A 21,226-nucleotide genomic window follows, 5' to 3' on the forward strand; every position below is an offset into this window, starting at 1 on the left:
TACACGACGCTGCGCAGAGGGTCCCGAGCAGGCAAACGGCCAAGGACCCAAGGAGATAAGACACAACTTGTAAGAAATTAGGAAACACTCGGCCCCAGGTGATGCCAAAACAGCTCTCTGCCCCAGCCAGGCGGCATCTTATACTCTTCCTGTCTCCGCAGTAACCAATCCCAGCGATTGCCCCACCTCCGGCTTCCATTCGAGGCGTATGATTGGCTAACACCAACTAGCGGTGGGAGGAGGGAAGGAATAGCTTCCCCAGAGCCTTGCTGGTTCTCTCGCGTTCTCTTCCCACTTCTCCTGTCCGGTCCCTCCACCTTCTTACATTTGTTGGACACCTTCCTAGCTCCAGTCCTCCGCTCTGTCTTCCTGATTCGAGGCGCTTCTCTCCCATTTGTTCAGTATCACAGCGGACAGATAATGGGCAACACAGCCCCCACCCCCACCATCGTCCCGCCATTTGGCACAGCCCTCAGAACTGCCCATACCTGAACTCTCGGGTAGGGGGAAGCTTCATGATGGGTGTCCCCAGGGACAGGAGACAGGAGACCTAGGCCCACGTGCCTAGGAGAGCCTTGGACTCTCCTGGTGTAAAGCGGCGCATCAGGCAGAGACCTACCGCCTGCCGCCCGGAGGCTTTTCCCGAGTTAACGTGCTATAACCCGCGTACCATCTGTGCAGTTATTTCTGATTTTCCTTCAAATCGACTCCCTTGTCAGCCTTTGACAAACGATACTTGAAATGCGATCTTTATTTTATTGCCACAAGCAGAAAACTAATCTCCCTAGCTATTAATAAAGGCTAACATAACAAGAGAGTAAAAGGAATAAAGAAGCGGAGGTTCGAAGCCTGCCCAAGACTGGATGCCTCAGCTGTCAGAAAGATGGTCAGGGCGGGTCAGTGTCACGTCCAGACGGGCCTCACGCTCTTGGCAGGCCTGATGGAGGGAACTTGAAAAGGGAACTTTCTCGCCGAGCTGCATTGGACTTGAAGGCCTGCCCACCCCCCACTGCCCCTCCTCACCAGCCTGCCCGCGCCCACAGGGGCAGGCAGGCCCGCTCCACTTCCCCTGGCCTGGGCCAGTTTTAGAAAGAGCCGTCAGTAGCTTGGCTGTGGGTACCCGTGCTGGACGGGATCCGGCTGCTTGCAAAGCACAAAACTATTTCCCAGTTCACAATGGGTTCCAGACCTCCTTGGACAAACAGAGGGGCTGGCAGTAGGGGCTGAGGCCCTCGCCCCTCAGACACTGTGCCTTCCTGCCCTGGCCCTGCCTCCCCGGGAAAGCGTGTTCTGCTGGTGTTAATGACCCCTTGGAAAGCAAAAACCCCAAGACGCCTCGGAGTGAAAGCAAAGGCTTTCAAAGTTAAAACTCACAGTCCCTCTGCGTTCTGTTAAACGCTTCCCATGCCTGACTGCATTATTCATCTGCTTTCCTGTCCTCCAATGCACGGAGCACAATGTGCCAATGCACGAGCCTACTGGAACCCGGGCGAGTGACCCAGATGAGTGAAGTGGGCCATGACGGGATGCGGTGGGGACCCAGGCAAACTGCTAAACCCCGGGCCCTGTCCGAAAAGGCGGCGGCCACTCAACTCCTGCCCGCTGTTCTCCTGTGGAAATCTGAGCTCAGAGTTGTTAGAGCGACCCATTTTTCAATGGAACTTGAACTTGAACTCATGAGCCACGAGAGCACAACCAGAACTGAAAACAGGAGTCGGACGCTTAACCAACTAAGCCACCCAGGTGCTCCTGCCAAAATGGTAAAAACAAAGCAAAACAAAAATCTCTATGAGAGGACGCACAACCATACACACATCAATGTCCAGAGCAGCTTTATAGGTTAGAGCCCAAACTGGAAACAACCCTCATGTCCTTCAACGGGCAAATGGGTGACTGCTGAACAATGAGTAAACTAGGACTCTCACGTAGGCGGAGTGAAACAGCCAAAAAAAAAAAAAAAAAGGTGTAGAGGGTGTATCTCCCTTTATAAGGTGGTCTAGGAAATGCAACTTCGTCTAGAGGGACAGGAAGGAGACCAGTGGTTGTGGGGGGTGGAGAAGAGGTGACAGAGACACAGGAAAACCTTTCACATGACTCCTTTGACAGAGGTGGTGTCCTTGTGACACAGAGTTGTCAAAACTGCTCAAATTGTGCGCTTGGAACCTGTGCAGCTAACGATGTGTCAAGGAGAAATAAAGTTGTTCAAAGAAAAACGTGAGGGGCCGAAGAGTAGGCGGGCCGGGTTCCGCCCACAGGCTACTAGTGTTTGTCCTTGGACTCTAACCACCCAGCCAGCGTTTACTGGATGCGCCTTGCACCAAACATTCCGCAGGGCGCTGTGTCGCAAAGGTGGGGGGCTGCTGAGAAGTTCTCGGGACAACAGTGGTGCAGACTGGCCCGCTCAGGGTGAAGACAGTGCTCCGCGGACACTGGCGGCCCTATCCAGAGAGAGCCTGTGACCTGCGCTCTCGGGCCAAACCCTCACGGTTCTCTGAAGACTCTAAAGTGGTGGAACTTTTTTCCTCTGTCAATCAAATGCCCTCTTAACTAGCTGCCGGCTAGTCCATGGGAAGGACCGAAGGCAAACCGGGCAGCAGGGAGGCCACGGCAGTAATCCAGGCAAGAGATGCTGGAGGCTCGGCCAGGGTGGAGGCGGAGGGGGGGCAGAGAGAAGCAATAAGATTCTGAAAATAGAACCAGCCGGATTTGTTGATGGAGCGGACGTGGGGTGGGAGAGGAAGAGAGGCGTCCAAGTGGTCTCTCCAAAGTAGGGGATGGAGCACTTGGAAGCTGCGGAGCGTCTGGAAGCTCCTGGAAGCACCTGGAAGCATCTGGGAGCCAGAACCACAGAAGGAGATGGGAGGGCTCCAGATGCAGCTGGGGGCAGGCTGAAGGTCCTCAGGGCAAAGCTGGCTCCGATTTGCTGCCTCTGATGACAAGAAAAGCCACAGTGCTTACAGGATGAGAGTCGTCACCAGGAAGTCAAGAAATTCGACTTCACTCTTAGACAGCCTGACTGAGGCTCTACTTCTGGCTTATCCTGGTCCCCCAGCTCCTGGCATCCTCATTTGCTCCGACCACACCAACACCCAAGATGGGAAAATGTGATTTTGATGAGTCAAAATCATGACCGAATGAGGGGCGGCAGAAACCCCAGCAGAGGGGGTGGAAGCGGGGGGAGAGGATGTGTGCCTCTGCACAAAGCAGGCGGACCCGCGGGATGGGGTAAGCAGACCCCATCCACAGCGGGAGGGATGACCGGGCGCAGCTTGGAAGCTTGGAAATCAGATGCAATTAGGGAAAATCGATTAGACTACATGGCCGAGGTTTGCCTTTTAGAAGGATTTGGTCCCCCCGTATTCAGAGTCTGGAAGAGAGGAGGACAGGGCGGAGGGAGGGAAGGGGAGGGGACAGGTGCTTCCCCAGATGTCTGTGGTGGCCAGTTCGCTCTACGACCTCCAATCCAGCTATTTCTTCCTGGCAGCACAGACACCCCCGTCCCCCGGCCACCCCCAGCCTGTTCAAACCACAGACCCTCAGGCCCCAGACCTGCTCAGCCAGAATCTGCATTTCAACACATTCCCCGGGTAGTACTGGCCATTAGAGCACACGCAGAGATATTCTGCACATGGCTCTACACTGCTGTTTTCCAAGAGTCAGGCTTGTACCTTACCCCTTACACCGCTTGGCACACAACACAACCTTTCTTCAAGTCAATTCAATTGTTTAAAAAAAAAACATAAACACATTGATTTGAGAATAAAATTTTACATCGCTGTCATCAGTAGAAAATCAGCATCATCTGCTATAAGTACAAGCAACCATAAAAATGCACGAAACACGGAAAACCATGTTGTTCTAACTGGCCCAGCGGGGCTCAGTCAGTCAAGTGTCTGACTCTTGACTTCAGCTCAGGTCCTGATCACATGGTTCGTGAGTTCAAGCCCCACGTCAGGCTCCATGCTGACAGTGCAGAGCCTGCTTAGGATTCTTCCTCTCCCTCTGCCCCTCCCCAGCTCATGTGTGCATGCTCTCTCTCCCTCTCTCTCTCTCTCTCTCTCTCTCTCTCAAAATAAATAAATAAAATATACTTTAAATAACTAGCCAGACACTAATCCCTGCACCAAGTTCTTAGCCCAAGGCTGGCACTCTCTGTTTAAAAGAGGCAGAGAAGGGGCGCCTGGGTGGCTCAGTCGGTTAAGCCTCCGGCTTCGGCTCAGGTCAGATCTCATATTCGTGGGTTTGAGCCCCACGTCAGGCTCTGTGCTGACAGTTAGCTCAGAGCCTGGAGCCTGCTTCCGGTTCTGTGTCTCCTTCTCTCTCTGCCCCTCCCTGCTGTCATGCTCTGTCTCAAAAATAAATAACACATTAAAAAAATTAAAAAAAAGTAAAAGAGGCAGAGAAGACATTCTAGCATCCAATGGGACTTCCCTCTTGAGACCTTTTCAAGGACTGAAAAAAGATGGAAGGAGGAATCACTTGCTTGTAACAAACACACACCCCATCCCGTCCCCTGCAGGCCTGGCTCCCATACCTCAGGATCAGCACTGTTCTATGGTGGTGTCCCCAGGACAGCCCCCCACCCCGTGTCTTTCCCCCACATTGAGAGTCCACCTCCTATGGGGCACATTCAACTCAGTCACTGGATGCAGGTGAGGACTCATGCTGATCTGGAGTCCCCAGGGGGCCCCAACTCCCAGGAGGCCCCAGTTCTCAACGGCAGCAGCCTGCTCCCAGGCCCTCTGCTTCAGCCCGAAGTCACCAGCCTCTCCTGGCAGAGGTCACTATGACCGGGACACACCGCAGGCCCCCGGAGTGCAAGGGGGAAGGGCAAGGACAGGGCCCGGGACAAAACACAGGTTTGGGGTGTGGCTTCGGGGATGGGACCCTACGAACACGGTACACGGTAAGGCTGTCTCTACCCTTCAGACCCCTGCTGGCCTCAAAGTCCGCAGGGGGAATGTGCAGACCTGGCCATTCTAAGTGGTTCCTAGGACCACTTGGGCCAAGGCTTTCTTTTTGCAGCACAGGTGAGGATGGGGGCCTAGAATTCTCCAGGAATGCTTCTTGCCAAGGGGAATCAGGCTGAGCTCAAAATGAACAGTTAAAACTGTTAAAACAGGCTTCAAGCTCTGAGCTGTCAGAATAGAACCCGACGTGGGGCTTGAGCCCAGGGACCGTGAGATCATGACCTGAGCCGAAGTCAGACACTTAACTGACTGAGCCACCCAGGCGCCCCAATTTTTTTTTTAAGTTTATTTAAGAGACTGAGCGAGCATCTAAGCAGGGGAAGAGCAGAGAGAGAGTGGGAGAGAGAGAATCTCAAGCAGGCCCTGAGCTGTCAGCACGGAGCCTGACATGGGGCTTGAACCCACAAACTGTGAGATCATGACCCTGGAATGCTCCTTTTAAAGTTCTGGGGTGCCTGAGCAACTCAGTTGATTAAGTGTCTACCCCTTGGTTATGGCTCAGATCCTGATTGCACAGTTTGTGGGTTCGAGCCCCACGTCGGGCTCTGTGCTGACAGCTTAGAGTCTAGAGCCTGCTTCAGATTCTATCTCTCTCTCTCTGACCCTCCCGTTTGCACTCTGTCTGTCTCTCTCTTTCAAAAATAAACAAACATTAAAAAATACGTTTTTGAATGACTATTAATAAAAATCCACATGATTGCAAAAAGTCTCTGATCAGCAGGGATGAGACTGTCAGTCATTACCCCAAACTTCCCCTGGAGAAATTTAGGGAAAAGACTGTGCCCCCCACCTCTGCCCAAAAGATCCTTTTCCTCCTCCATTGATAAGATGAACGCTTTGCTTCTACTGAATGGTTACCAGCCAGCAAGCACCACACTGGACACTCCACACCGTACTCCACCCTGAGTCATGTCATCAAGGAGGGATTCTTGCTCCCAGTTTCACAGGTGAGAATCCAGCCTGTGAGACGCAGCAAAGGACCTTCTCACTCACCTCTAGGCCTCAGACTTTGTGCCATGAAACAGGCCGATGCGCAGCATTTGACCCACAACATGCAATGCCTCATTAAAATGCTTGCACCATAACCAAGAGGGGCAAGCGATCCCCGTGTCCCCGCGGAGGAACAGACCTGTGGCATACGCGTCCAGGGGGATGTTGTCCAGCCCCACAATGGAAGGCCCTTCTGACATGATCTGCTGCACGGAGGAACCTAGGACACGCTGTACCTGGTGAAATAAGCCCGTCACAAAGAAACAAACGGTATAGGAGTCCACGTGCGCAAAATGCCTGGAGCAGTGAATTTATAAGAGACGGAGAGTAAGATGGTGGCTGCCAGGGGCACAGGGGCCTGGGGACTGGTTTAGTGGGCAGGGAGCTCATTCCACACAGGAGTTCTCTGCAGTTGGGGAAGACGAAAACACGTTCTGGAGACCGACGGCGGTGATGGTCGGACAAGAGTTCGCTAGAACTGTGCACACGTGAACTCTACACGTAACAAGGATCGTCACGGACTGAACACTTGTCTCTCCCAAAATTCACGGCAAAACCTAATCCCTACTGGGACAGTGAAGAGAGAGGGGGTCTTCGAGAAGTGATTAGGTCACCGGTAGGCTCATGAATGGCATGGGCGTGCCCTCCCGCATCCCTTCGGCCCGGACACAGCGAGAAGACGTGTCTGTGGACCAAGAAATGTGCCAGGGCCTTGATCCCGAAGCTTAGCATCGCGAGAGGCAAATGTCTGTTGTTCACAAGTCTATGGTGTTTCTGTTACAGCAGCTGGAACAGACTAAGACAACCATACATTTTTTGTTATATTTATTTTACCACAGTAACAGTTTTTCCCGAAGGAAGGAAGGATGGAAGGAAGGAAGGAAAGAAGGAAGGGGAGAGAAGGAGGAAAGGAAAGGAGAGGAAAGGAAAGGGGGAAAAATTGAAATTGAAAGCATTAACTTATTCATGGATCATTCTTTAAAAAAAATCAACAGGAAACTCAACACTGCAGATTCCCCTCCTTCATCACACAAAGATTGGAGGGGCGCCTACTATGTGCCAGGAGGCACACTAAGCGGGGGGGGGGGGTGCTACCTTACTGAAACGGAAGTGATGCCCTGGAGGGATGTAGACAGACAAGTGAACACCTAACACAGGAAAATCACAGCCACCAAAACTGTGCTTATTACGTGCCAAGCCCTGGTTTAGTTGGTTTAGCTACATTAACTCAGATAATCCCTCTGGCAGCTCGGAGGTCAGAACCATTATCATCTCTATTCTACAGGAAGGAAACTGAGACACAGAGAGGTTCAGGAGCCTGTCCAGAACTGCAGAGATGGGGGAAGCCAGGATTCACACCCAGACAGTTCATGCTTCTAACCACGCACTGTGGGGTGGAAGGAGAGGGGACACGCTACATAAAACTGCATTTGGAGTCAGTGAGCTACAACCCGTGGGCCACATCCGGCCCACTGCCTAGTTTTGTAAATAAAGTTTTATTGGAACGCGGCCATGCTCGCGTGTGTACATTCTGTCTGTGGCTGATCTACATGAGCAGAACTGAGTCGCTGTGACAGAAACTGGAGGGCCTGAAGAGTTGAAAATAGAATTTGGCCCCTAACAGAAAAGATTCCTCAACACTGTTCTGGGAAGATTTATAGAAAAATGTCCAGTAAAAAGGGGGGGAGGGAAGGCATGCATGTCAACTCTGTCTTGTGAAGATATTTCACACCTCTCCCTTCCCCCTCCCGTCTGATGCTCTCACCCTGGCACAGGCGGCCATCCTCCCTCCCCAGATGCCTTCCAGAGCCTCTTAACCATGTTCCCTATGTCCACTCTAGTCCTCTGCAATGTTTTTTCCAACCCAACACTTAAAACCATTTGAAGGCTCTCTACTGTCCTGAGAGTAAAATCCGGACCCCTCACCAGGACCTGCCAGGGCCTGTAGACCTGAGCCTGCTCCAACCTCGTCCTACCCATGTCCCCTGCACTCACTGCCGCTCTCGGGAACGAACACTCTTCCCAACACCCCTTGGCTGCCTAACTCCCTAGTGACCCGCTCTTTTTTTAAAAATTTTTTAAATGTTTTATTTATTTTTGATACAGAGAGAGACAGAGCATGAGAGGGGGAGGGGCAGAGAGAGAAGGAGTCACAGAACCGGAAGCAGGCTCCAGGCTCTGAGCTAGCTGTCAGCACAGAGCCCGATGCGGGGCCCGAACCCACAAACATGAGATCTGACCCAAGCCGAAGCCGGAGGCTCAACCGACAGAGCCACCCAGGCGCCCCGACCCGCTCTTGACGAAAACGTCACCCACTATTAGGTGTAAGGTTCCCATGAGAAGCTCTGCTGCATTTCCTTGCTTCTTCCCACGTACCACCGGATATGAGCTTGCAACTTCCATTTCTTCTACTGCCTCCATGCCTAGAGCTACATAGGGTGGTGGGCGCAGAGGGCTTACACCGCCCCGTGATTTCCATTGAACCTGGCATGTGGCCCCAACTGCCCCCCAAATACACGTGCACCATATCTTTGTGTCTATAACTATTTTGTGAATGCAGGTTCAAGGCCAGTCCCCTGCCCACCCTGCCCCCACACCCTGCAATCGGACTGTCATCCCTAAACCTTTCCTGTGTGCAGATTTCACAGCCACACTGGTCCCCAGCAAGTACCCGGAGGACAGGGATGGGGTGTTGTTTGCACGGCCCCTGCTTTCATTCCTAGCTCCAGAAGCCAGCACGCATCTGGCACCCAGTAGGTGCTCAGAGTGTATGCAGAGCAGGGAGGTAAATTCCGTGCAGAGAGGACCCCCCAGAGGCGAGAAGCAGCACGCAGGAGCAGGGGAGAGGGCAGGAGGGGAGAAGCAGGAAGACAGAGACAAAGTTAGCTGATCCTTCACCCCTGACGCCGTGGGAGCCTTTGAAGGTAAAAGGTTACATTTCCAAAGATGCCGATGTGGGTGGAGGTGGGCTCAGACCCATTGTCTGGGCCTCTGATTACTGCACCCACCCTCACCGGTCACGCTCAGCTGCAAGGCCCCGGGACAGAGTAAAGGACCCCGGGGAGCCGTCAGCAGCTTCCTAGGTGCCATGGCGACAGCAGGGCCAAGCACCAAGCTCCATCATCAGGGGCGCAAGGAAAGGATTTACCCCAGATGCTCAAATCCCTGGGATGCTCATGCCCCTCAACTTTGCCGGTGGACAAGCTCGTCAACACGGGATGGAGAGACTGTTCTGGCGCCGGGGGCTGGTGGGCAGCTTGGCCGGAAGCCACCGCCGGCCGCGGGAGGATGGTGGGGATCCGGGAGAGCGGACGGTGGCCCTCAGGCGCGACCCGCTTACCTTAGCCAGCTGCGTCTGGAGCTTATTTTTCATGTCCGTCACCTCGGAGATGCGGGCGCTGAAGGCCAGGTTGGTGTCGGTAAATTGCTTCCACATCTGGTCCGACAAGGTCTCAATGAGGTTCTCGGCCTCCTCCCGCAGCCGGATGGAGTTGGCCCGCATGTTCTGCGAGTGCCTGATGTTGTCGTTACTGAACTTGGCCCAGGTCTCGGGCACGGTGACCCTGCAGGGGCACAAGGATGAACTGAACTCACGGGAGGAACCGGGGAGGGGGGCTGAAGACAGGCCTTGGGGAACCCCCGACCCGGAGAGTCTCAGCCTGGGGACTCGTGACATCTGGGTGGGGACCATTCTCTGCTACCCACTAGATGCCAGTAGTAATGCCCCTCCAGTTGTGACAATGAAAAATGTCCCTAGACATTGCCAACTGTCCCTGGGGGAGGGGAAAACTACCCCCCCCCACTGAGAACCACAGGGCTAATCCACACCCCCATTTACAGGGGAGGCGGCTGGAGCCTAGCAGAGAGCAGATGTCCCCAAGGGCACAGGTGTGTTGCTGTGGGGCAGCAAGGCCTCTGAAAAGCTCTCTTCCCAAACACTTGTCACCACACCCCCCAGTCCCGGACACAGGCCACGAAGCAGGCATCAGGGGCACGTGCCAGCTATAGGGTGGCTTCAGCTCCGTGACAAGCATGGCGCAGACCCCTTCATTCAACCGACGTTCTCTGGACGCCCACCATGTGCCATGCATTGTTCTAGGCACGTGGGACGGAGCCACAAGCAAGAACACCAAGCCGCCGTCCTCATGGCGCTAAGGTATCAGGAGTGGAAGGGGCACCTGGGTGGCTCAGTCGATTGAGCATCCAGCTTCAGCTCAGGTCATGATCTCACGGTTCGTGGGTTCGAGCCCCACACCAGGCTCTGTGCTGACAGCTCAGAGCCTGGAGCCTGCTTCAGATTCTGTATCTCCCTCTCTCTCTGCCCCTCCCCTACTCACACTGCCTCTCTCTCTCTCTCTCAAAAATAAATTTAAAAAACACTAAAAAAAGTTTTAAAGGTACCAGTAGTAGAAGACAGACATTGAATAAAGGTCTGCACAGACGGAAGGACTTTAGACAGAGAGACTGACGAGGTGAGTTCATTACGTGCCAGTCAGGGTCGTGAAAGGAACTATATAAAGGATGCTCGGAGGGCATCGAGGCACCCCTGGATTGGCAAACTCACGGACCTGTCACGGCCAAAGTCAGGAGGGGCAGGCAGAGAGGGCAAGGAAGGAGCCGGGGGCTGGGGGGCCCTGGAGGACCACACACCCTCGGGGGAGGGACACGGGAAGAATAAACCCCAAACATACTTGTCCCCCTGCCCCCAGCCTCCTGCTGGTGCCCGCCGCCCCCTTCCTGGCTGAACCCAAGTGGGAACCTGCAGGAAAGGGTGGTCTGCAGCGGGCAGCCTCCTCTGCGGGACCCACAGCAGGGCGGCTGGAGGATGGATCTCAGGGGATGAACGGGGACACAAGACCATATCAGAAAAGGCAAGCCGGGAAGGCTTCTCAGAGGCGGTGAGGCATAGGGACTCGGTTTAAACAGAAAGTACTTCCTGGCTGAGTACAGACATCTTTGCAACCTATAACTGATGTGCTGCTGGGGTCTTCTCTGGGAAGGCCGTGAGACGGAGGGACACGCATTTCTCCAAGCTGGCTTCAGACTAGGTAACTGTTGTTGTTGTTGTTGTTGTTTTAAATGTTTATTCATTTTTGAGAGAGAAAGAGACAGAGCTCGAGTGGAGAAGTGGTAGAGAGAGAGAGAGTCACAGAATGTGAGGCAGGCTCCAGGTTCTGAGCTGTCAGCACAGAGCCCGACTCGGGACTCGAACCCAGAACCGTGAGATCATGACCTGAGCTGAAGTCAGACACTTAACCGACTGAGCCGCCTAGGTGCCCCACCCCCCAGGTAAAATTTTATCTCTTTTATAGCTGAGAAATCTCCAGTTCTGAAATAAATCTTTATTTTGGGGCAGTCGGAAAAAAAGAACTCAATTTTCTGAAATAGGAGTGTCTTTCCAGACATTTTATTTTTTTTTTAATTTTTTTAAATGTTTTATTTATTTTTAATAGAGAGAGACAGAGCATGAGAGGGAGAGGGGCAGAGAGAGAAGGAGACACAGAACTGGAAGCAGGCTCCAGGCTCTGAGCTAGCTGTCAGCACAGAACCTGACGCGAGGCTCAAACCCACGAACATGAGATCTGACCTGAGCCGAAGTCGGAGGTTTAACCAACTGAGCCACCCAGGCGCCCCTTTCCAGACATTTTAAAGGACGCTTAGATTGCATGGCGAATAGAAATTAAAAAAAAAAACATATAATATGCAATTGTCTTGTCTGTCTTCTGCACAAGTTAAAAATCAAGCCGTAAAGGTCTAAGCCTTCCGGAGACGGGAGAGGGTACTGTGTCTGATCCAGACCTTCCATCCAACAAAGACTTGAGGCTCAGAGAGGTGAGGTGCCTTTGCCAAGGTCACACAGCTACTCACCATCAGTCCAGGAAGGGGGAGGCATGGGGGACAGTAAAAAGAGACTGCAGATTGACTCTGTCTCCTGCTGCCAAACGGGGCACTGTTCAAGGTCAGGAGCAGCAGCCTCTAAGCCCTTGCCCACCCCTGGAGCAGACAGCTGTGCTCCCCAGAGAAAATAACCTGCTTGGTCACCCTCTCCGCGGCTGGGGGCAAAGTGGGGGCCAGAGGCAGCTTGCCCGCTGCTGTGCCCCATTAGGGGGACGTGCCTTCTGGAGCCTGTGTCCTGTAAGGGTGGAGGTGGCGGCCGGGAGGCAGGAAGGGTGCTGAGGTAAAAACACACAGACTCGGTGTCCAGCGTGGGCTCAGATGATCGCTCCTCGGCCTTTCGTCTAAGATCAGGCGCGACATGAGCTCAGATTGGTCCAGTCGCTTCAACTCTCCGAGCCTGAGCCTCCTCACTGTTAAATGGGGATAATGATGGTGCCTACGCCCCGGGGTTGTTGAGTGACTCAGTGTGAAACCCCTATCTCGGCACCCAGCAACAGCAAGCCCTTGCTAAGTGTTTATTACTCACAAGATGCTGTCTGCGGGCGCGGGCCGGAGTCTGCCAGCCCCTGGCCAAGAGCCTTCAGGGAGACATGTGTTTGGGAAGGGAATCTTCCAGACTCCAGCTGCAGCTGAGGGGGGGCGAGGCCCCTAAGTCCTGCTCGCGCTGTCAGCCAGCACCCCAGGGGAGCCGCTACTGTCAGGAAGAGGAGGAGGGTCCCCACGAGCGCTACTGCCGGAAACCGCAAAGGGTCATTTCAACCCCTCAGTATTTACTAAGGTCCAGGAGGTGGCCCCACGCTCTGGCCAAGGAGATAATTAAGAAATTCCTTTCCTTCCTCCCTCCCTTCCCCCTCTCATTCATTCGCTCATTTGACAGTGACTGCACACCTAGTATGTGCAAAGCATACCTACTATGTGCCAAGCACAGTTTTATATGCTAGTTTTCTTGCAGTTCTTTTTTTTATATATAATTTTTTTACATTTATGTATTTTTAAGAGAAAGAGACAGAGTGTGAATGGGGGAGGGGAAGAGAGAGAAGGAGACACAGAATCCGAAGCAGGCTCCAAGCTCTGAGTTGTTAGAGCTCAACGCAGGGCTCGAACCCACAAACAGGGAGATCATAACCTGAGCCGAAGTTGAACGCTCAACCACTGAGCCACCCAGGAGCCCCTGTTCCTTTTTTTTTTTTTTTTTTAAGAGACCAAGGTAAGGGGACCTAGGTGGCTCAGTTGATTAAGCAACTCTTGATATCAGCTCAAGTCTTGATCTCACGGTTTGGTTCATGAGATCGAGCCCCCAGTAGGGAATCTCACTCTCCCTCTCTCTGCCCTTCCCCAATGCGCACATGTGCACTCTTAAGTGCTCTCTCAAAATAAATAAATAAACTTAAAAAGAGAGAGAGAGAGAGAGAGAGAGAGAGAGAGAGAGAGAGAGAGAGACCTAGACAGATTCCACCCTCCTCCCTATACCCAGAGCACCTCTCTCTCCAGCCATTGTGATCCTGACCTTGGACTGCCCATCAGGAAAGCATACCTCAGTTCTTCATGAAATCCCATAAACAGTGGCATGCCCAGGACGCTGCCTGGCACCCAGAGGCACCTAGCTCAGAGCTGCTGTGACAAGAAAATGGGCCAGCACTCCTATCACAGCCCCGCACCAGGCTCTGTGCTCAGCGACTCCCCATACCCATCTGTTTATTGTCATAGCAACTCCGGGAGGTGGGCATTATTTTTATTCCAGCATAGATGAGGAGATGGAGCCCAGAGGGAGTGAGTAGACTGTCCCAACCACGTAGGGGACATCCAGCGGGGAAGCTGAATTCGAAGCCCAGGCATCCTGGCTCGGGAATCCACTCTTATACCTCTACCAGCACTGACGGGCACCAGTTCCTCTCCCTGCTGAGCTTGAACGCCTCCTCCTTCTGGCTACACCCATTCCGTTTTGGGATTTGTTTGGTGGAATTGCCAGTCGCGGTGCCCAGCACGCCCTGGCCCAATGGCAGTGGCCGTGCGACCCTCACTAAGCCAACCCCTTGCATTCTTGCTGGAATTTGCATATAGGGCAAAAGGGGGCAAGAATGAAGAGACAGTGAGTTCCTGCTTCTTGGCTCATTCAAGCTGCCAGAACCTTCCACTCCAGCCTTCTCCTGGAGACTGTGGCTCCCCCACAGCCTTCCAGTAAATTCTAACGTGTCCTAAGTTAGCCAGAATTGGACTCTGTGGCTTACAACCAAGGGTCCCCGCTCAACCATGCTGCCTCTTACTTCACTGGTGCATACTGACCTTTTGCGGTTCTGTAGCAGAAGCAGACCCAGAAGCCCTCAGTTCCACCAAGCTTGGCCACAGAGGCGGACCAAGAACCCAGTACTTACGTGCCATCGACTTTCTCCACGCCGTGGAAGAAGCTGATGCAGTCTGACGTGTTCCGCAGGTTAAAGCACTTCTCGTCGATAAACTGGGCTGAGCTCTTGTCCTCAAGGTCCCTCTCCAGAGCATGCTGGGCATCTCGGTTATCCCTGTGGGGGGCAAGGATTTGTCCGTAAAGCAGGCACCTACCCAAAGCCCCTCACACAAGGGCAGCCAAGAGGGTGGTGCACAGCCAGGGCTGAAAGTCAAGCCTCTGGACTCCCAGGACAGTGCTCTGTCTACCCCCAGGGGCTTCTCGGCCTTTTTCCTACCCTGATGCCCTCACCGAATACCCGGCGCCTCCCTGTACTTCTTCCTTCCCCTCAATCCAAGCAGATCGGGGCAATCATTTATTGGAAAGGGCCAAATAGTAAATATCTTAGGCTTCCTGGGTTCTAGAGTCTCTGTTGGAACTATTCAACGATGCAGGAAAACCGTCTTGGACCATATGTAAATGAATGGGCATGGCTGTGTCCCAATAAAACCTCACAGAAACAGGCTATGGGCCAGATGTGGCCCTCTAGCTGTACTTTGCTGACCTGATTTAGAAGATATGAAATTCACACTTTGGAAAAAGCCTGATATCAATTTAAATCACTTCGCGGATCATTGAGTCTGACCTTCTGCCAGGCACAGAGGGAAAAGACATGACTAAGTCCCAGTCACTACCTTCAGATTACTCAGGGATATGCATAAATACAGTAACACTGAATAAAGAATAAGGGCAACCGTAAAGGTCTGAAAAGGATAGAAAGTAACACAGGAAGAAGCCACTAACTCAGGGTGAGGAGGCTTCTGAATTGGGTTTCATAACAACAGTGGACAGGGGGACGAAGCTGGGTTGAAGGGATGAGGATTCCAAGCTAAGGACACCACAGGTGCACAAGGAAAGATGGTAGAGACATCCAGGTGTTTAGGGACCAGTGCATGAAGGCTGGCAGAATAAGGGACTGGGCAGAGTCAGGGGACTGGGCAGAGTCAGGGGGTTGTGCCGCATCAGGAGCTAGGCGGAGTCAGGAACTGGACTGTCAAAAATGGGTAGAATCTAGAGACTGGGAAGAAGTCAGGGATTGGGCAGAGTTAGTGACTGGGCGGAGTTGGTGAGTGGGTGCAGCCAGGGATTGGACAACCAGCGATGGGCGGGGTCAGTGGCTGGGTGGAGCCAGTGATGGGCGAGGCCAAGGATTGGACAGTCAGGTATGGGTGGAATCAGAGACTGGGTGGAGTCAGGGACTAGGCAGGAGCCAGGGACTACACAGTCAAGGAAGGTTGGAATCAGGGACTGGGTGGAGTCAGGAACAGAGGAGAGGAGAGGACAGTGGGCAGGACCAATACTTCACTTGCAGGGTTAGTATCTTGGCCCAGAAGCTTAGACTTAAAGGCCACCGTGTGCCAAACTCCAGACCCTGGAGAACGACTTTCGTGATTCTTGCTATATTCTCAAAGTACCTGCACTATTATTGACCTGCTACTTTTCTTTTTAAAAATACAAATAAATGTATTTTAAAGGAAAAATCTACATCACTGTCTTTAAAGGAACATCAGTAGCACTCTCTATTAATAGGTCACCTCCAACGTAAATACTGAGGAAACACTAAGAGAATCCTAGCTAGATAGAATCTGCTGTCTCTAGAAGGGTCGAAGCCTGAACCTTTTTGCTTCTCTCTTGATCGAAACAAGACTCATCACCATCAACTGGGACTTCTGGCTTGAAGTGCTTAGAAGTGACAGAGAATAATACAGAAGGGAATCACCTTCACTAAGCCAAGTGATGTTCAGACACCAACAAGAGTGTGTGTGTGTGTGTGTGTGTGTCTTATCTTTATCTCTTTCTGCCTCATCTTTCTTGGTTTTTCTCTATCTGTCTGTCTTATCTCTGTCTCTTTCTGCCTCGTCTTTCTTGGTTTTTCTCTGTCTTGGGACTTTGTGACTCTCTTTCTCTGTCCCTCTCCTCCATCTGTCTCTGTTCATCTTTTTTACATTTTCTTTTTCTGCAGTGGATCCTGGATGCTGGTGAGGGGTTTTCAAACAGGCCAGAAGCAAAGACAGCAAATCCTGATGGTGAGTTCCCAGCTACCGGAAAGGTCAGGAAGTCATGGTCGGCGAAGGAGTCGTCCTGAGGTTCCTGGGGCCCTCTGAATGGGCAGAGCCGTGGAGAAATGGGGCCCTGTCCTGCCTAATGGACTAGAACATGAAGACCAGAATGCAGAAAAGAAACATGCCACAGCATGAGAGGGGACCCGGGCCTCAGAATTCCTGGTCAGCTGTCCAGCTTCCTGGCCCGAGCCTGGGGAAAACGGGGGCCGCCTCTGTCTCCCCTCGATGGCCCATGACATAGGGCCCCACCAGGGCCACGGCTCACCCTGCTGTTGGGCTAGGAGGAAAAGCTCAAATGTGACTCTGCCCAGCCAGGAAGAGCCTTTTCTGCCTTGCTGGGGCACCTGGCGAGGTAGGGCACAGCTGTGCCCAGATGCAGGCCTGAGGCCTCACCCGGAAGTAAGTCAGCAGGCCAGCACCAGGACGGCCACCTGAGCAGATATGCGACAGAGCCTCCCCAAGGGGCAAGGCCATCTCTTTTCCTCTTTCTGTGTCTGTTCCTCCCCGTTCTCTGGCTGTCCGTCCTCTCCCACATCCTGTGCATTGCTGGGGTCACACAGCGGTCCCAGTCCTGTCTTGGGATTTCCCTTCTGGGGCCCAGCTCCCCCGTTACAAGTCTGGGCTTTTATTCACCCTGCTGGCTCAAACCCCAGTCCCAGTTGCCTAACCCCAGCCCCCCGTCGTCACAATACCAAGGCCTGTCATCGCTCTGCGTCAACCACAAATGGAAAAACAACTTTCTTGTCCAAAATGGGTGATTGTAAAAATAAGGGCAAGAAAAATACAATAAAGACCTGTGTCCGCCCAAAGTGCTTCCTTTGTTAAAACATTCCCTTTAAGATGCAAGTATGTAGGGGGCCTGGGTGGCTCAGTCCGTTGAGCCTCCTCAGGTCATGGTCTCATGGTTTGTGAGTTCAAGCCCCTAGTTGGCCCACGTTGGGCTCTGGGCTGACAGCTCAGAGCCTGGAGCCTGCTTCCGATTCTGTGTCTCCCTCTCTCTCTGCTCCTCCCCTGCCATGTTCTGTCTCAATTTCAAAAAAAAAATAAGCATTGGGAAAAAAAATTTTTAATAAATAAATTAATTAAATACAAGTTATGTAAGGGTTTTTTTTTTTTTAAAGCAAATTAATGTATAGGCACACAGGAGGCAAACAAGAGTCCACATGGAAGGTGGAATTGCCGGAAATCAGAACCGCGGCACAAAGGTGACGGAACTCACCTCTGCTTTCATCCACCCACCACCTGTGCCTGCAGCCACTGCTCTACCAGCATCTCATTTCCGACCCTCCACCTCTGATGGCGGCCCTGACCACACCCCTAGATCTGCAGGTAGCTTTCCCGAAATGGCCCTGGATGTTCTTTTATCCTGGGGACTGTCTCCTGTCACAGCAAGCCAAGGCACCAACCCGCCAGGGCCCATTCACCAGCTCCCTGACCACCACCACCCCCGCCCCCACCAGCCTACCAGGCAGGCTGCCCACATGCCACAGGTGGCTGGAGGGGAAACTGGGGCTAGGCAGCCAGCTCACCTCCAGCTCTGTGTCTGAGTAAACGACAAGAAGAAACCAGCCGAACAGCGTTAAGCTGTTAAGAGTTAAAGGCAGCGCCCAGCTCCAGTATCAGGAGTCAGAAGGCTGCCTCCCGGGGGCCCCCCGGGAGCCAAGCCCTGTAAAACGCAGAAGGGAGCCTCCCGGCTTGTCATGATACTGGATGCATAATCTTCCAAGAACAAAAAGCTGATTCCTTTTGCAGACTCCTGGCCCCAGGCATCCACCAGCTCCCCTCCAGAGATGCCCTGTCCACTCACCTTGATGCCGGATGCCCCCGCTCTCTGCCATTTCCCACCGTTCACAACTCACGCCAGGAAGCCACGGGCTAAGAGGGGCCTCAGTGAGGCCCGTTTCTTTTGCCGTGACCCCCAGGACAAACCCAGAGCCACCTCGAGGTGCAGAGCGGAGACGAAATCAGCCATGGTGGCGCCAGATACTTACACCACCGAAATGGGCAAATGCTACGAGTCAGAACGTTCTTTTCTTTCCCGGAGAGCCGGTTGTTAAAGGCTTACCCGCACACCACTGACCGGAAGAGCCGCCTAGAGAAGGAGAGCCCGTGTGCTTGCCCCCGGAAGCTGGGGGGACCCAAAATAGATTCCAAGAAGGGGGAAAGAAAGCAGCTCTTACTGAATCTGGATATCAATTCTCTGAGCGAGGTTTCTCATCTGTTCCTGGCAACATTTCAGCAAATCGACTTCCTGCAATGAAAAATGTCAAAAAGAGTAGCGCCCTTTAGAAGGTCAGGGCGCCCTGCCTCCCCGGGCCAGAGGCCCCACACCCTGCCCCTCACGGCCCACCCTTGACCCCACAGGTGAAAGGTCAGGGCAGGGTTCATTTCCTGCCTCATCCCCACGTGATCCCTGGGCCAGACAGCTAAGGGTCCGCTGTGGAGGCTCCGCATCCTTTGCCTTACTTTCTTCCTTCCTTTTTTATAGAATTCCAGACTGAAAGCAGTTAGCACCTGCTATGTGCCAAGTGCTTGTTGGTACATTATTTTATCATTAAATTTTTTTTAAATGTTTATTTATTTTTGAGAGAGACAGAGGGAGTGTGAGCAGAGGAGGGGCAGAGAGAGGAAGACACAGAATCGGAAGCAGGCTCCAGGCTCTGAGCTGTCAGCACAGACCCCATGCAGGGCTCGAACTCAGAAGTGGTGAGATCATGACCTGAGCTGAAGAAGTCGGATGCATAACCCTTGAGCCCCCCAGGCGCCCCCTTTCTCATTAAATTAAATAATGCATATGAAATGGGACAGCGTGTGACAGACATATCGTGGCTCAGTAAAAGCTAGCTTTTTTTTAAAAAATGTAAATCCAAGTTAGTGAACAAATAGTGTTTGTTCATGGTTGTAGCAAACGTTAGCTTTTACTGCTGTTATTTGTTGGTATTATTACCCGGATGCCCATTTGGGAGGGTCCAGTGGCCTCATTTCTCCCTGTTCTACTCTCCACCCCCTACTACCTAGGTCCCCCAGCAATGCTTTCTGAAGCCTGCCTTCGCTTGGGGTGACATGTGACCTCTGCTCCTGATAGGCAGCTCAGTGCCCAGCTCTCTGCCCGGCGGGTACCCCATCTCCCTCAGGGAGGCAGACCCAGGAGGCACCTTACCTGGATAAGGTTTTTCTCCACACTGTCGTGGACCAAATCAACCCCGGTCCTTTTCTCTCGATGATACAGACACTCCAGGGCCACCTGTAGGGAGCAGCAGGGAATCGTGTGTTTTGCCTGCCCCTGGATATGGACCCTGAGCGTTGATGACTCCCAGAGACGTTTCCCATGGTCTGTGTCGTCCCTGGGAGACCTGGATGTGTCAGCACTGGGCATGTGGCTAAGCCTCCACCCGCTCCTCTCTCGGTGGGGACTGAGATGCCATGACGGCGGATGGGTCTACTCCTGAAGCGGATCTCACAGCGGTGCTGCTTGGGTTGAGTCCGCTAGACAAGTGTGAAGCGCTCGGAATATGGCCGATCAGCATCACTACGCATGCGTGTGAAAACCCCTCTGTGAAGATCTGTCCGTGGGGGCAGAGCTGCAGGCCGAGTGGGACGCAGGCGCCCCTGTCACACACCACATGCCTCGCAGCTCAGGTGGTGGGTCGAGGCAGAGCGGAGCCAGGGGGCTGCTGGGGGTGCTCCTAGCAGGAGGCTGAGAAAGGGTGGTGATTGGTCCGCTGGCCTGTGACGTCACGAAGAGCAGCGGAAGTGTGGAGGGAGCAGGACAGACCGCATCTCGGTGCTGGGTTGCAATCACACCTGGGAACTCGGAAAGGAGGGGGTTTCCCTGATTTCACAAGAATTACCGAACCCCTCTTCTGACTACACCCCATCAAGGTGCTGGGGATACCGCAACCACCCCAACAGGTGGTCCCTGCTCTGAGTTCTAACCGATAGAACACATACAACTGAACACACACAGAGGCACAGCCCTGGCTGTGGTTGGATGAGAACAGTTAGGGTGATGTGGGTCGGTGGGAGTAACCGGCAGGGTGGCGGGGTGGTGGGGGGAGCGTTAGCCCGGAAGGACTTCTCTAAGGAAATGGGCAGACCAAGACCTGATTTATCAGCAGCAGCAGAGACGAATGGAAACAATGTGCCAGGCAATGTGCCAGGAAGAGGGGACAGCAGGTGCAAGGGTCCTGAGGTAGGAGGGGAGCAGAAAGGAAGCCACTGGAACTGGAGAAGTGGAGGCTGGTGCTGTGAGCAGGGCCCGGGCTGTTAGAGGCCCTAGAGCTGGTGACATTGAGGGGGGTTTTGTGAGGGAATGTGGTGATCCAGTTTAATATTTAAAATCGCCCCTCTGGCTGGAAAATGGGTGGGAGGGCAGGGGTGGGGAGGACAGGAAGGAGGCAGTAACCATTGTCCAGGGAGAGAGTGGTAGCCCTGGAGACGGACAGAAGCAGAGCTGAGAGGTCTCAGGTCCCCACCTGCTCCAGGGAGCCGCAGAACATCATCCTACGTGACCACAATCGGCCCCCACGGCACGAGGCAGATAATGCCAGTTCCTTACCCAATGTCCACTCGAGGACCCAGGGAAAACCACTCATGTACCCAGACTCCTGTGCAGCTCCGAGAGTTCTGGCAAATGGGCCAGAAATGGAAATTCATGGTGCTTCCTTCCAGAAAACTCACGTTCCCAGACACAGTTGGCACATTTGTCCTTTGCCCTACCCCTGCCTTCCTTCCTTAAATGAGACCATCAAAACACTCCATGCATGCAGCATCTTGCAACGGGAAATATGAAATCTCTTCAAGCAGTAGGACAAAAGCCACACGCTAAGGATGGCACAGCAGAAAGACGGGCTGCAGCAGCCTGC

General features: G+C 53.2%; 1 protein-coding gene across 1 annotated transcript in view; it reads right to left on the minus strand.

Annotated features, from left to right (window-relative positions):
* The window catches only part of TEKT5 (tektin 5), a 37,470-nt gene that overhangs the window by 14,856 nt on the left and 1,388 nt on the right, over positions 1 to 21,226 (minus strand). Inside the window, exons 2-5 of the mRNA XM_029948484.1 lie at positions 19,522 to 19,605; positions 18,542 to 18,612; positions 14,231 to 14,374; positions 9,301 to 9,523 (exon numbers count right to left, since the gene is read on the minus strand). Of these exons, the coding sequence (XP_029804344.1) occupies positions 9,301 to 9,523; positions 14,231 to 14,374; positions 18,542 to 18,612; positions 19,522 to 19,605 (522 nt within the window). The remainder of the gene's footprint in view (positions 1 to 9,300; positions 9,524 to 14,230; positions 14,375 to 18,541; positions 18,613 to 19,521; positions 19,606 to 21,226) is intronic.

The sequence above is a fragment of the Suricata suricatta genome, chromosome 8, assembly GCF_006229205.1.
Source record: "Suricata suricatta isolate VVHF042 chromosome 8, meerkat_22Aug2017_6uvM2_HiC, whole genome shotgun sequence".
Classification (NCBI taxonomy): Eukaryota; Metazoa; Chordata; class Mammalia; order Carnivora; family Herpestidae; genus Suricata; species Suricata suricatta.